This window comes from Acanthisitta chloris, unplaced genomic scaffold (assembly GCF_000695815.1).
Source record: "Acanthisitta chloris isolate BGI_N310 unplaced genomic scaffold, ASM69581v1 scaffold7858, whole genome shotgun sequence".
Taxonomy (NCBI): Eukaryota; Metazoa; Chordata; class Aves; order Passeriformes; family Acanthisittidae; genus Acanthisitta; species Acanthisitta chloris.
In genome coordinates, this window is record NW_008687502.1 from 2263 (window position 1) to 16883 (window position 14621).

The 14621-nt window shown below is 37.7% G+C and overlaps 1 protein-coding gene across 1 annotated transcript in view; it reads left to right on the top strand.

Annotated features, from left to right (window-relative positions):
* The window catches only part of FAM169A (family with sequence similarity 169, member A), a gene marked incomplete at its 5' end in the record, with an annotated part of 14051 nt that extends 1739 nt beyond the window's left edge, over positions 1 to 12312 (top strand). Inside the window, 8 exons of the mRNA XM_009080615.1 lie at positions 2255 to 2434; positions 3834 to 3962; positions 4734 to 4840; positions 7138 to 7192; positions 7526 to 7652; positions 9740 to 9905; positions 10819 to 11025; positions 11779 to 12312. Coding sequence (XP_009078863.1) covers positions 2255 to 2434; positions 3834 to 3962; positions 4734 to 4840; positions 7138 to 7192; positions 7526 to 7652; positions 9740 to 9905; positions 10819 to 11025; positions 11779 to 12312 — 1505 coding nt within the window. The remainder of the gene's footprint in view (positions 1 to 2254; positions 2435 to 3833; positions 3963 to 4733; positions 4841 to 7137; positions 7193 to 7525; positions 7653 to 9739; positions 9906 to 10818; positions 11026 to 11778) is intronic.
* Positions 12313 to 14621: the final 2309 nt, after the last annotated feature.

Below are 14621 nucleotides of genomic sequence, written 5' to 3' on the forward strand. Positions count from 1 at the left end.
TTTTTCCCTGCTCTAGATCCTGTTTATGTGAAATGAATGTAGAATTAGATGTCATTATCACTTAAACACATTACAGCATGACAGCATAGACACTTGGCTCCACATGCAAAGTGGAGCAAATGATGCCTGGTGATAACAGAAAGATTCCCTTTCCTTCCACACATGCAGTCCTTCAGAGATTACAATTGAGCTTGCAGGTTTATGTTGTTATTTTTACAGACATTTTGTTGTTTTCTCTTTCAAAACATCAGAATCTCAATTAATATTTGAATCACAAGGAAACAGCCTGGCATGTTTATTTCCCCCGTAGAGGGGTTTAACTAATTGAGGATAATGATGGTACTGGAGGGTCACTGGAGTCTTTCCCATTCTTACATATATATATATATAGCCTTTGCAAACTGTCAAAAATAACATAGTAAACTGTCCACATCACTGACCTATTCTGTTTGGGCAATCAAGATAGCAAAACAACCACTTAATTTTTTCTGATTGTCTCTTTTTGGGGGGCTTCTTAAAGAAATTACAATTTTCATAATTTTTCTAAGGCTTAGTATTGGTTTTAATGTTAAGATTGCTGCAGTATGATGGTCAGAAGGTAGTACTTACATTTCTGTAGGTTTTGTTGTGGCCTCATAAAGCTGAAAATTAGAGTAGTGGTTCTCTTTTTATTCTAGAAAGGGGTCAGTTCTTTGTGACACAAGATTTGCTGTGTTTGTGTTCACTTTTTATATTCTAATGATGTTCTCTCATTTACCTGTCCTGAGTTATCAAACACTGAAGTCTTTTCTTTCTAGACATTATCAAGATTTCACCCGTGTTTGAGTGTGATGTATTCTCCAAATGAGTAGTCTGTGTGGAGAAAGATGGTTCTGGAAACAGATGGTTAGGAAGAGTGCTAGAGCTTGATTAGCATCCCAAAGGGTACCCAAGTAATGTAACTTCTCTGCTGAAGTTTTCCATGCTTGAAAGAATGAAGATAATCATAGAATGATTGGAGTCCAAAGGAGACTTAAAGAGCAACTAATTCCAACCCCCCTGCCATGGGCAGGGACACCTTCCACTAGACCAGGTTGCTCAGAGCCCCATCCAGCCTGGCCTTGAACACTTCCAGGGATGGGGCATCTACAACTTCTCTGGACAAACCTGTTCCAGTGTCTCAATACCCTCATAGTAAAGAATTTCTTCCTAATATCCTATCTAAACCTACCCTCCTTCAGTTTGAGGCCATTTTCCCTCATCCTATCACTACATGTCCTTGTGAAAAGTCCCCCTCCAGCTTTCTTGTAGGCCCACTTCAGGTACTGACAGGCCACAGTAATGTCACCTTGAAGCCTTCTCTTCTGTAGGCTGAAGAACTCCAACTCTCAGCCTTTCCTAATAGGAGAGGTGCTCCAAGTCTCGGAGCATCTTAGTGGCCCTAAGAGATGTATGTTCATTGGTCTAAAAAATGCAAGATTGCAAAGACTAACTGTGTTTAGTTTAGACAACTGTACGCTTCTTTTTGGCCTTGTTGGAGAAGAGGGCAACTTTTTGGCATAGTTTACACTAACTCACAAAGTAAGGGCCTGAAAATGTCTTGGATAGTTATTGGACTATCTTAATGTCATTACGTGCCATCCCTTTGTCACCTCTGAGTTACCCTTGGAATCCTCTGATATTGAAGTACCTATGTGCTGTGGCAGTCTGTTCCATCTTTGTTGAATTGTGGATCATACGTTGTTCACGGGAGAATTTCAGTGTAAAGTGTATTAGGATTTTTTTTGTGTCTTCATTTAAAAATTGGAATTACTGTATCCGTCTTTTAACAAGAAATGAATTAGTCTTTGTATCTGTCCTGAGTAGTGATGTAATCAACAAAAGTGAAATGAAAGAATTTTGTTTTCTACTATTCCCTCCTTCATCTTTCAGCTTCATTTTTAGTGTAGTCTTCCTATGGAATTATATAGTGGGATTTCCAAGTGAGGCTTTCTTCTGTCTCATCTGTCTGGTACTACAGACTTTTTTGATTACATGAATCTATAGATACATCTTGGCAACATTAGGTGGAGACAATATATGACTGATAGCAATTATTTTTAATGAAAGTTATACATTATTGCTATAACTATATTACTTACTATTACATATTTTGGTATAATTTTTGTATTTTATAGAAGTGTTTATTTAAACATGCTAAAATCCATGCTGTAGCATGTCAGTCAGTATGCAGGATGCCACCAGCACTGACAGATGTTTTTTCCCTTTGTTTCAGGAAGTGTTTGTAGAGGTTTTTCTAATCAGAATTATAAGATGACAGTGCTAGACACAATCTTTGTAAGAAAGAAACATCGTGGGAAAGACTTTGGGCTAATGATATTGGAAGACTATGTGGATTCTTTTACTGAAGAGGCTCTTGGCTTACGATATCCACTGTCATCCTTTTTGTATACAGGTGAGCTCTTCAATTTATTCTTCTTTGCGGTTTCTTGGCATGTCCAAATGAGTGCTGTCATTCAAGCTCCATGTTTGTGCTCTCAGGTTCTGTGTTAAGTGTTCTGTGCCTCAGTGAAGGCTAAAAATTCTGATTTGTTGACAATGAAATAGTTTCTGATTAGATTTGTAATCCTCTGTGTGAGACTAGATTATTCAAACTCTGTTGGTTTCCTGCTGCTGTGAAGTTTAACCACTGTCCTGTACTTCCTGCCAAGCCTGTGTAATGGGCTGAGGTGTTTCCCTCTGTGATCTAATGCATATCTCCTTTGCAGCACCTGTTTCTTGCTCACACCTCATTTAAATGTTGCTTTCTCAGAACTTCTGTCAAAAGGAGATTCTAGTCTATGTTTTAACTTGTGTGTGAGAAGGCACATTTCTAAAATACAGGAAAACACTTATGGTTCTTCCATTTACAACCAAAGATGGCTATGTCATGTAGGAAATAACGAGGGTTCTGGGAACAATGTTGCTGGGACTGTGTTCAGGCAAGAAGCACATTCCTTTTTCCCCATTTCTCAAAGTATATCCTTGTCTAAGGCCATCTGCCAGGGTTCATCCTATGAACATGTTCATCTGGCCTTCTCAGCCAAGGGAAATTTTAGGCTTTTCTAAGTACCTCTGCCTGTTGTTGGATCTGATAAGAGCTGGTTTGTTCGGCTTCAACCAGGAAACTGGCTTGAGCAGAGTTTAATTGCTAATTCATTTCGGTGGTCAAGAAATGATGCAGTGCGGATCTTGTCCACTGGGTCCAGGTGGCTGGCAACTGCTACAAAATAATGTCAAAGCATACCTCTTCACCTGTATGTTTAATATGTGTATAGAAATAAGAGGTGGAAAAACAGCAGAGTAGAAAATACTCCAAAAGTGAATATGAGTGGATGATTGACCACGCAATGGTAACACGTTAACATTCCCAAAGAGTACTTTTCACAAGTGCCTATAATCATGTGGGCTGACAAAAATCACTTGACTATATCCTCTGGTTAAGAACCCTTCCCTGGATCAGGTCTTGTGATTGGCAGGAACAGTCACCAGTGAAGCTGCAGAACTCTCAAGTAAGTACCTAGAGAAGAATTTAAAAAATCTCATCCTTCTGTGTTTGAAGTTTAAGAAAATAATGGAAAGTATTTAAGCCTGAAGAAAGGATTAATTGAGAAGAATTAGTTGGGTAAAGCAATATTATGTTTATTTCAGGCTTGACTGATTTTTTTTTTTTTTTTTTTTTTTTTAAGAAATTCTTTCTCTGGTGTGTACTATGGTAGATTGAGAAATAATTTGATTTCAGATAAACTTTAAGAACTGAGGTACAGCTGAGTATATATTATGTATAATATAGTGTTTTTCTTATGTTTGTTCAGCTTGCAAGCAGTATCTTGAGAAGTATCCTGGAGATAGAAACCTTTTGTGGCAAGTAGAGGGAGCAGGAGATTGGTTCCAGAGACAGCCCATTATGTCGATTGTGCAACAAGAAGCACGCATAATTGCAGGTATGGATGCTTTGTTTTGTTGTTTTCTGACACTTTGTAAAAGTTGAACAAAGACTTTGCAAGTACAAGAGTGACTTCTGTGAACACTGCCTGTGGAAACCAGCAGAAAGATTTTTGTGTTCTGAGACCGGTGAGATTGTGTTTGGAATTGTGTGGTTTAACCCCAGCTGACAAGTAAGTACCATGCAGCTGCTTTTGTTTACTCTGCCCTCCCTCAGTGAGATGGGGAGGAGAATGTGAAAATAAGGTAAAACATGTGGGTTGAGATAAGAACAGCTTAATAATTGAAAAAAGATAAAATATAGTAAGTGTAATGAAAAGGTAGAGAACAAAACCAGTAATAACACCCAAGTAAGAAGTGGTGCATCATTGCAGTTGCTCACCACCTGCTAATTGATGCTGAGCTGATCCCTGAGTAACCATCAGCCCTTCCAGCCAACTCTGCCTAGTTTATATTCTGAACATGATGTTCTGTGGTGTGGAATATTCCTTTGGCCAGTTCAGGTCCAAGCTATGCTCCCTCCCAACTTCACGTGTTCTGCTGACTGGCAAAACATGGCAAACTCCTTGACACAGGGTATGCATTACTGAGCAACAACTAAACCAGTGTGTTATCAACATTATTCTCATACTAGCTTCAAACATGTCACTGCACCAGCTACTAGGAAGAAAATGAACTCTATGCCAGCTAGAAACAGGACAAATGGTTAATTTTTATATGAAGGTACTATAATTTTCTGTTTTCCTTTTTCTGCTTTTAAATCTTTACAGCAGATGCCTTTAACGAGAATAAGAATTTCCAAACAGAGGCTAATTTTTGTCAGCCTGCTCTACCTGAAGCAAGTGGACAGAGGACAGATGGAGAAACACAGGTAAATGTAGGTACACAGTCTGTTATCTCTTTCTTTTTTTTGACTGCATTTTTACTGAAAAAGAAATAAGTCATTTTTGTCCATCTCATTATAATTGAATTGACTCAAGTCCATACCATATATAAAAGACCAATGCTTTTGTTACTTTTTGTGTGGGTGTTATGCATCTCTCTGATGTAACACCAATGACTAAGCTAGGGTTAAAAAGACAGTTCAGAGCTTTTTTGGTGGGTGTGGGAGGGTGGGGTTTCCTCATCAATGTCAGGGGTCTATGCTACAGCTGTCAGGGTCTATACTTTTAGCTGTTTACTAGCAAATTACATAAGAGAGATTATGTCAACTGTCTCTGAGATTAAACTGTCTAGAAAGGTGGTTTGTAGAGGTGCACATTCATGTCATAGCTCAGTACAAGGGAAACTGAAGTTTGCATTCAGAGTTACACATTGTCCCTACAGAAAGACTGCAGATTTCTTTGTATGTGTTTGAAATATCGACCAGATCTCAGCTACGCATGGGTATGTGGTCATGAAAACAATTGTGTCCTTGGATATTATGAGGCTGTTCTTTTATCTCATCTGTATTTTGAGGCCACACAGAAAGCACCTGACAGTAACTTGTAGCTCCAAATACTGTGAGCATGGATTTGTGTGCTGGAGGACTGTCTGTAATATTGACATGACCATGCTTTCATAGAAGTCAATGCTTTAATTAAAGATGGGAAATAGTGTCCAAATCAGTACACTCAGCTATTAATATATGAGAATTATACAAATTATATGGTCTAAACTTAGATGTGGAATGTAAGTCAAATATCCCTTTTCTCAGTTAAGAAAATTAGTATTTCCCAAAGCAAAACTGACAAATGTATAGATGTTTCTAATCTCTTGGTGACCAGAAGCAGTAACTCTTACTTGTATTTCATTTATAATAGTGTCTTGAGCATGACGTCGGAGTTCTAGATTCAGATTCCAGTAATGATCATATCAGCAAAATATGTGTCTAAATGATCTAAAAAAAATGCACTCTCTGCTTCTGGAGCTGTATGGATATACTTTGAGAAAATAGCAGGGGGATAGTAGTTCTCGTGATTTTTGTTGTTATGAGTTAGGCAAGAGACAGGACTTGAGTTCCTTGCTCCAGAAGAATAAGACAGTAGATACCGAAGTGCTCCAGCTCTTCATAGCTTAGTAGAACTGCTGTCAGCTTTATAACTGGCACCTGCAGCATCTATAAGCAGTTCTGCAATGGTTTGAAAACTATTGGACCATCAAAGGAAAAAATATCCCACCTTCCCCCAAGCCGTGAAAAAACTTTCCCCAACTTTCACTTTCACCTTTCACTTAGGGCTCCCTATTTTGTGTGTTTTGGTGCTAGAATAACTTGTTATTAATCTACAAATTTACAAGTGTTTAAAACTCACATGAAACTATTTCAAGTAGCAGAATGTAGACATGGCCACTTTTCTGCTGAGCTTCTTGTGTGGCACTGGAAGTGAGGCTGGAAAGGCAAACCAGGATGCTGATTATTGCCAGTTCCAGATTTCTTCCAGCAGCTAAGATAGAGCAATGTCCATAACTTTATTTTAATGTGTGTAGCTTGTACCCACTTCAGTATATCAAGTGCTGAATCCTCAGCTAACTTGCTGAGAAAAAATTGAAGTATTGGGATGGTGAGGACAGACAAGAGACAAAAGAGCTCTCGGGAGAGGGAACTCTGACCTAAGCAGCCTCTTGTGCTGACTGTGCATGTGACCTGCATTACTGCTGAATCACCAAGTTCTGTTTTTTCTTGTCTGTCCTTTTTTTTTAACAGAGGCTGTCATATGCTGTTCATGTCATGATAGAAATAAAACTATAGAATACAAGTATAAAAATGAATCTTTGCAGTAAAATTTTGCTAGCTACTGTAGTGTAGTCCCTTGGGTTTATACACAAAGGGGAATCAAGTGCAAAAAGACTTCTAACATTTAATTATAAGGACACCTGCTATAAACAGAATTGATAGGAAAAAACTCAGTAGTATTGCTTATAGTGATAGGTCACTTTCAAGTCTTATCTTCCATGTTGAGGCCAGAAGTAAAGCCCAGAAAAACTATTCATCTATGAAATAAAGATAATTTTAAAAGAATTAAAATCTGTTGGGGGATAAGATACTTAGATGTAAATTAAGATTATTGTAGCTGCTGTTTCATGGGATCACTATTATGAAATAGTGCTTTAGAAAGATGCAGCCACAGGTAGGCAGATGAAGGTAGTCAATTCAGAGAATTTTAGAATAACATCAGCTTTGCTTTTGTTCCACAGACTGACACTCCAAAAGCTGAAGAATCAACAGATGTCCATGCAAGCACATCTAAAGGTAAAAACTTTGAATACCAGTATTGTGATTACTGCAGATCAGTAGGTTCACAGGCTCTTACACAGCTTTCCTTCTTAGTGTATTCATCTGTAAAGTGTATAAAAACATGTTTTCCTCTAAGTTGCTGAGGTTCAACTCAAGCTTTTTAGAGGACTTCAGATAAAATTGTTGTGAGTCTTGTAAAGTCTTTTACTTCAGAAAAAAAATCCACAATGAATACACTCAATTTCTTTAATGTATTATTTGGGGCTGGGAAATTATATGCAGATCTTAAATTCAAGTGAACAAATTCAATCTATTTTGGGTTGGTATTTTTTTTGTTTTTCTCCTTAGACCCTAGTGTTCCTCTCTGGACACGAACCAGTACTTTAAAACGTCCAAAGATAAATAAACGTAAACATGAACGTGGACCTGAAAATCCCTGGGGAGATAAGGGAAATGCTCTTCATGTGGCTAAAAGGTACCAGGAGCCAATGTTACTGTTTTCCTTTTTTATTGCTTTCCCTGTCACAAACCATGTCAGTGTCTCAGTGTGCTACTGGCATATCTTCTCCTTTCTTCCTGCTTGTTTGACTTTAAAATTGCTAGAAGTAAACTCTGATGTGAGAATGAAAAGTGAGGTATCATCAGAAGAGTGGTTGCACCAAAATGTAGTGTCTCTGAAAGCTCAGTAGATACTGTAAATAAGAGTAAGAAAAGAGTGAGGGCTGAGGGTGTTCTGTTGTAACTGAGTCTGCACAATAGGAAAAAGTATCTGTTCATACAGCATAGTTTCTTGCGATAATATAACTGGACTTGTATCCACAATGCTGTGTATGGTCTTTGAAGAGGTGTCCCTTCCAATCCACTTGTTACGGTGATCTATTGCTGTAAAATAAAGTTTGGCTGTTCAGTTTGAAAGCTGGTTACTGCTTGTCACTTAACAGCATGAGTTCCAGGGAGACATAGGTCTTCAAAGTGAAGCCCTTTGTTCAGACAGAATTTAAAATCATCTCATCCAGTCTTACATCCTGAAAAAAAACAACCTGGCATTTCCAGTTTAAGTGATGTTATCCTGTGTAATAATTGTCCAGTGTGGATGTGAAGAGTCAGATGACTTGTGTGCCATAACAATCCATGCAAGACAGGGTCGGAGTACTGATTTGCATGGTCTTCCATCCAGAAAACAGAACTGTGTCTACCTTAAGCAAATAAAAAGCCCCTTCCTCCCTCACAGGCACTGTGGCTACCCCACCCCACTTTGTATGTGTTTCTCCCTCATTTGCTTCCAAAGAAACCTACTGCAGCCCCCAAAACCACTTTTGAAGAATGAAAGATAACCTGGTTATTTTCTAGGAAATCCCTCAAACTTGTTCTACTAAGTTTCTTTAAATAAAATTAGTTATATTTTTTAATGTAAAGTTGAGGTCTTCAGCTAGATACAGCCTAAATTTTGTGTTTAAATTGCTCTGTGGAACTACAGGGAGACAGTATTGCTGTGCTGCACTGTCAGTGTGCTGCCTTAAACTGTTTCAGACAGACCAAATGGCAGTTTGCTGCCACAGCTTGAGAAATGCTTTGCCCTGTTACTATTCATAATTGGTGAATTGGTATGTGGGAGGTCTAGCCCAATATTAGATGTCAGTATTTTGAGCCTTGCAAAATTAAGCCAAAGAGGTGCTGCTGCTCATTTGAACAAGATGTGTAACATGGAGTTTTTGAGCAGAGTTGCAGGGAATCCTGAAGGCAACAACAGGAGTTCAGGTTGGTTCTTTCTTTCCATGCACATTAGCAAATGAAATAAGGTCTTCACTCTATGGAGTGCTTTTATCTCAAGACTGATGTGTAGGATGAAACCCTCCAATACTACCTTTTCTATGATATCACAAAGCTGCCTCTTGCAAATCTGTTGCATGTACTTTTTTCTTTGCTTGTATGTAATGGTTTCAGTTCATTTAAAATTCATCATTTGAAAAATTAGAACTGTGAGTTTGAGTTAGTGTTAATACCCATCAGGTGCATCAGCATTTTGTCTTTAGCTATTTGTTAATGTAATCTCTAGCTAATTCAAACTTCTTTGGCCATGATGTGTTTATTGCCTTGAATTATTTCCCAGTCATGACCTTTGTAATATATGCATATTCTGTGATTGTACAAACATATTTTCTTTTAGAATTCCATAATTTCAAAGTGTTTCTACAGTGTGTGTGTTGGGGAGAAGATATGGCTGCTTTTCTCACCACTTTGTGTCCTCCAAATATGTAATGTATAACTACTTTCTAAATTTAAAATAACAAACTTGAAAGAAATCTCTGACTTCTTTACCATAAAATGGAAGTGAGAACTATCATTTTATAATTGCCAAATCCATTTTCTTAATATTAGTTTGTTTTTTTCTAAGGAGGAGTTAGCCATTTTTGGATGCATTTAGTTTTCTTGATCCTTATTTCTGATGGCAAGTATGTGATACAGCACTTTACAACTGGTCATGGCAAAACTTTCCTGATGAGATCACCAAAATTATGTATTAATCTAAAAGAGTAAAGGATGTCTTAATACTTGCTGCAGGATGCATCTTTCCTGCATAGCTGAATGCTCTGAAGAAGCAGCAGAAGTACCACCTGAGGTGGATACTGCTGAGAAGGATGAGGAAATGATTGCTGAAGATGAGGGCCAGTCTGCAGTACAAACAGAGCAACATGTATCACCCCCTGAGAAACAGGGTGAGAAGGAGGTGAGCTGGATATGATAGCAACAGTGGATAAGTATGGAACACAAGTACAATTTCTATTAAATATGGTCCTTGCTGCCTTGATCTATGTAACTATCATCTCTTTGATTTTCATACCAATGCTTCAATTAAAAGCATATCTGAGATGTTAAAGCTAGTATAGAATTAGTTTCATGAAATATTCTATTATACTTATTTAAACAATTAAGTTCATAGGATTTTTCATAAGGTGAATTTCTATCTTGTCTATCAACCTAGTGTTCTTTATTGATTTGTCCTAATCTAATAATCTAGACAACTGGAGTAAGGTTAAGATCTGCTCCAGTGTATCTAATTAGTAAAAAAAAAAACAACCCCAATGTTTATTTGAAGAAGCCAATAGCTGGTATGCTTCGGTGACTTCTGTTGGCTCTTTTCACTTCTCTACTTAAAACTTGCCTGTTGGAGTTAAACTTCAAGTTTAAATTCAGCTTTTTATCTTGAACTTGTTAACAGCTTGAAATTAAATCTCTGAGTACCCCTTGTGCCTAGCAATGCCTCCAGGGTTTTATGCTCTTACTGATGGGTGAGAAAGTGGATCTTGCACTGTGTTGTGTTCAAGGAATGACTGCTGCATGCATGCACGTGAGATGCATAAAAACTGCTTGGCTTGGCTAACAGTGTATGTTATGGCCAGAAGTTTATTGCAGGTGACAACACCAAGCTAATACTTTGGTTAAGCTAGCTACTTGGCATTAAGTTCTGCCTTCTTAGGACATATTTGAAGGTACCCAAGCTATCTGCTCCTTACATTATGGTGCAGATTTAGATCACAGATATACTAGTGCTGGGGAACAATGGCTGGGCATAATCTTGGCTTACAAATGTGACATTTATTTATTTATTTACTTACTTACTTACTTTCTTATTTATTTAGGAAACTCCATCAGAACCTCTTAATGGTGAGGTAACAGAAGAAACAGCTAAGACTTCACTTATGGGTGAAGAGGAAACAGCAAATGAAGTTCTAAGTGGCGAATCAAAATTCCAGTCTGAGAGTCAAGGAAAAGAACCCTCAGCAGTGTCTGTTCCATTAATTCTCGAGCCTCCAGAAAAACCTTCCCAAGACACTGTATCGGAGAAGGTGAGCGAACTGAAACAAAATGGGAGTTCGTTTTTCCTTCAGTGTGTACATATCTTGGGATTTTTTTTTCTTTTAAGTAACAGATAGAAAGTAGCCCCAACATCACATGAAATTATTGAGAGAAGCAATTATTAAGCCAAGTGATATAAATCCATAAGTAGAATACACTAACATGTCTCTATTAATATGCAGAAGTGGGACATACATGCATGTGATACCCAAAAGAAAGATACATTTGCTGCAGTTTGCTGTGACAGTAATAAACCCACTGTTTCTCACTAAAATACTGAGTGGTGGTATGAGTGAAAAACCACATCCTTATTTTGTCTAGCAATTCTTGCCTGATGATGTGTACAAGTAATTAATTACTGCTATAATACCTTTCTAGAATACAGGGTTTACTAGTTTTTTGTTTATAGTGCAAAACCAGATTTTTATATGCTAGCAAATAATTGTATGTGTCTACGATAATGATATTTTTTCCTCTGGGATTAATTTCAGAATGTTTTTACTGTACCTGAATACTCCTTTGAATAACTTGAAAATAGGAGAGCAACTCTGGATATCAAATGCAGGTTACAAAATAGTCCTGTGCAAAAAGGAAGAAAGGACTGGTCTGAGTGCATAGGTATCATTAAAAGCTGCTGAATGCCAGAGTATTCTGAGATTGCTAGCTAGGGGCAGTAGTTCTTCAGCCTATCTTTAATTCAACGTCCCTTTGATTGTTTTGGCACCCTTTCCCTCCACCTGCAGGTTTTAAATACAAATGATTCAGAAGTGCATACTGAAGAAGGCACATCAGTAGAGAAGGAGGGTACTGAAGAACAGCAAGAACCTGAAGAGACCACCACTGAAAATGCAGCTGCTTCAGCATCAAAGGAAGAATCTTTTGACAGTGACCTGCTCAACTCTGTGCTAACTGAAGCATCAGAAGAATCTGTTTCTGAAAACTGTACTACCACACTGGAATATAAAAATGAGGAAGCAGGGCACAACTCGCAGGAGGCTCCTGTTGCCTTGAATCAGAGCTCTTTGATAGTGGTTGAACTTGAGGGTGTTTCTTTTCAGCAACCTTCTGGACAGGAAGGACAGAAGAACCAGCTGGAAGACTCCTTGGAAGAGTCTGCTGAGCAGACGGATCAGTACGTGCAGGCAGTGGCAGAGAGAGCTGCTGACAGCAGCTCTGAGGAAGCAGAAATTGAGGTACCCGTTGTAGATCGGAGAAACTTGAGAAGAAAGACCAAAGGCTACAAAAGTCCACCCAAGAAAAAAGGAAAGCCAGCTTAAAAATCAAATATTGATTGTTAATTTAATTAACTTTATTTTGTTAACTTTATTTATAAGGAAGTTTTGTGTAAAACATTAGGGTGTAACTAAAGCGTATCAGACACAGGGCACGTGTGTTTAAAATTCTGGGTTGGACTTCCTCTTGGGTTCATCACCTTTCCTCAAGTTTTTTGTGGGTTTTTTTCATTCTTAACTGCTAGATATTGAACTTCTTCAGGGTACTAAAGTAAATAGCCAGTCTCCTCCCTTCATAAAGGATACATGCTGAATAAATACAGTCATGCTATCAAGGGGAACAGTTTGTGGATTTGAGACATCACATGTGAATATTCTCTGCTGTGGAGAGGAACAGAACAGTAATGATCCTTCTTGCTCGCTGCCCATAGATTTTCTCAGTTGAGGCTAAAAGAATGTAAGATTCTGTCATTCTGGGTCTCACAATACACAAGGTGTAGCTCAGTAGATAAATGCAACATAAGCAGCATTTGTCTTTCATGAGAATCACTGGGAACAGCTGAGTCAGTAGAAACACAGTGCAGTGTCTGCATGAAGATTTGAGAGATCCCTGAGCAGTAACCTATTTGTAGCTTCCAAAGCAAGCATTTTGATAAGCCTATGTTTTTTCCAGAGTGTATGGAGTGTAGACTCCATAGGGGATCATTTGAACTGCCTTCCTAACTACTTGCATGCGTTGAGTGGATAGTTGATTACTTGTTGCATTACAGGAAAAGGATATGACAACTTTTGATCTTGTTTTGGTCTGAATGGAAGTGGTTCTTTGTGTTTTCCAAATCTTGGCTGGTGCTGTGGGTAACTGTTAAAATATTGTGTCGGCCAGGTGTATGACTCCTGTGAGAACTGACATTTCAGGTGGTTGTGACATTCATTAGTGTGAATATTAGTGGGTGTTTCAGCAAATGCTTGTTTGCCAAACCTCTATGCCTTTAGGAGTTAGCAGGTGATAGCTTGCAAATACTTCTGATTCTCACTTTTTTTTTCTAACTTGGATGTAATCCCTGGTATGGCAGCTTTTGAGTTCACAACTTTTCTTAAAAGCACCAACCAAACTTTGTTATAAGCAAACAAAAATAAAGACAGAATTTTCCTGTCTGAGGTTCACCTGGCAAAAAATATATTTAACTTTGCCACACCTACATAAGTTAGTCCTTCATTGGCTATGTGTTTCTTTCCAATAAACAGAGCTCCTCTTGTAATGGCTTAAAAATTCAGAAATAAAAGAACGGTGATTTTAAGAACAGGAAATCACACCACTTTTTGTCATGCTGTATGCCTTTTCCAAGATGAGTGAACTAGTCTTTCAGTGTCTCAAAAATAGACATACTAGGTTCATTCGAATAGTTGCAATCCTGTCTTAATTTTGATCCCTCTGTGAAGTTATTGTAGTAATCTGGTTTTGGATTTTTATGGTTATATAGTTTTAAGTCTGTTTATAAGGTATTATAACTCTGTAAGATACATTCATACTATTTCTGTCAGCTGATCAACTACCAATCTCCTTTCTGATCTGTTAGTGTAGCTTATAGACAAAAAGAAATGTTAAAAAAAAGTCAGTTTTAAACAAATGTGTATTACCTAAACTTTAGATTCAGGGTGTGTGAGATTACAGAGTTTAATCTGGGTTTCTTAACTATTGCATGTAGCTATAATATCAACATGCATACAGCTACTCCTTATCATAACTGATAAATATTCAAGATCTTTCACGATCATTTAAACATATTCAAGTGAACCTTAAGAGTTTCTAAAACTAATAAAGCATTTTGTATAAAGCATATAAGACAAAACTTCTGTTATCTTCTGTATGTCTTCTGTTTTACTGCTGAAATTAATAATGTTTTAAAAGAAAAAAAGAATGGCTAGAAAACACATCTATTGCATTGCCAAGAATTTGGGATTTGTGAGGATGGGCAGCCTAAAAGTGAGTGGTTGTGTAGTATACTGCAACTCACCTTCTGTTTCTAGGGACAGCTTTACTAAAGATGAATCTGCTGAATCCTTCAATTGATATGAATGTATCCATACTCAGAAAGTTAATGATTCTTATGCTTATGAAAAGTGAGTCCCAGTTATTTCAGTTAGTTCTAGGTGGATTTTTGGTATGTACATGTATCACTTAGATTCCCCGTGAGGTTGGAAAACTGTTCATGAGAAGGTAATGTCACTCACTTGCCTTTTACTTTTCATGGCTAAGTTGCAGTGTTTTCAATTAGTATCTTTCTTTTGAGCCATTTGTATAGTCAATATGTTAAATATTACAGGACTGTGAGATTTTGTTTTCTACTGAGAAC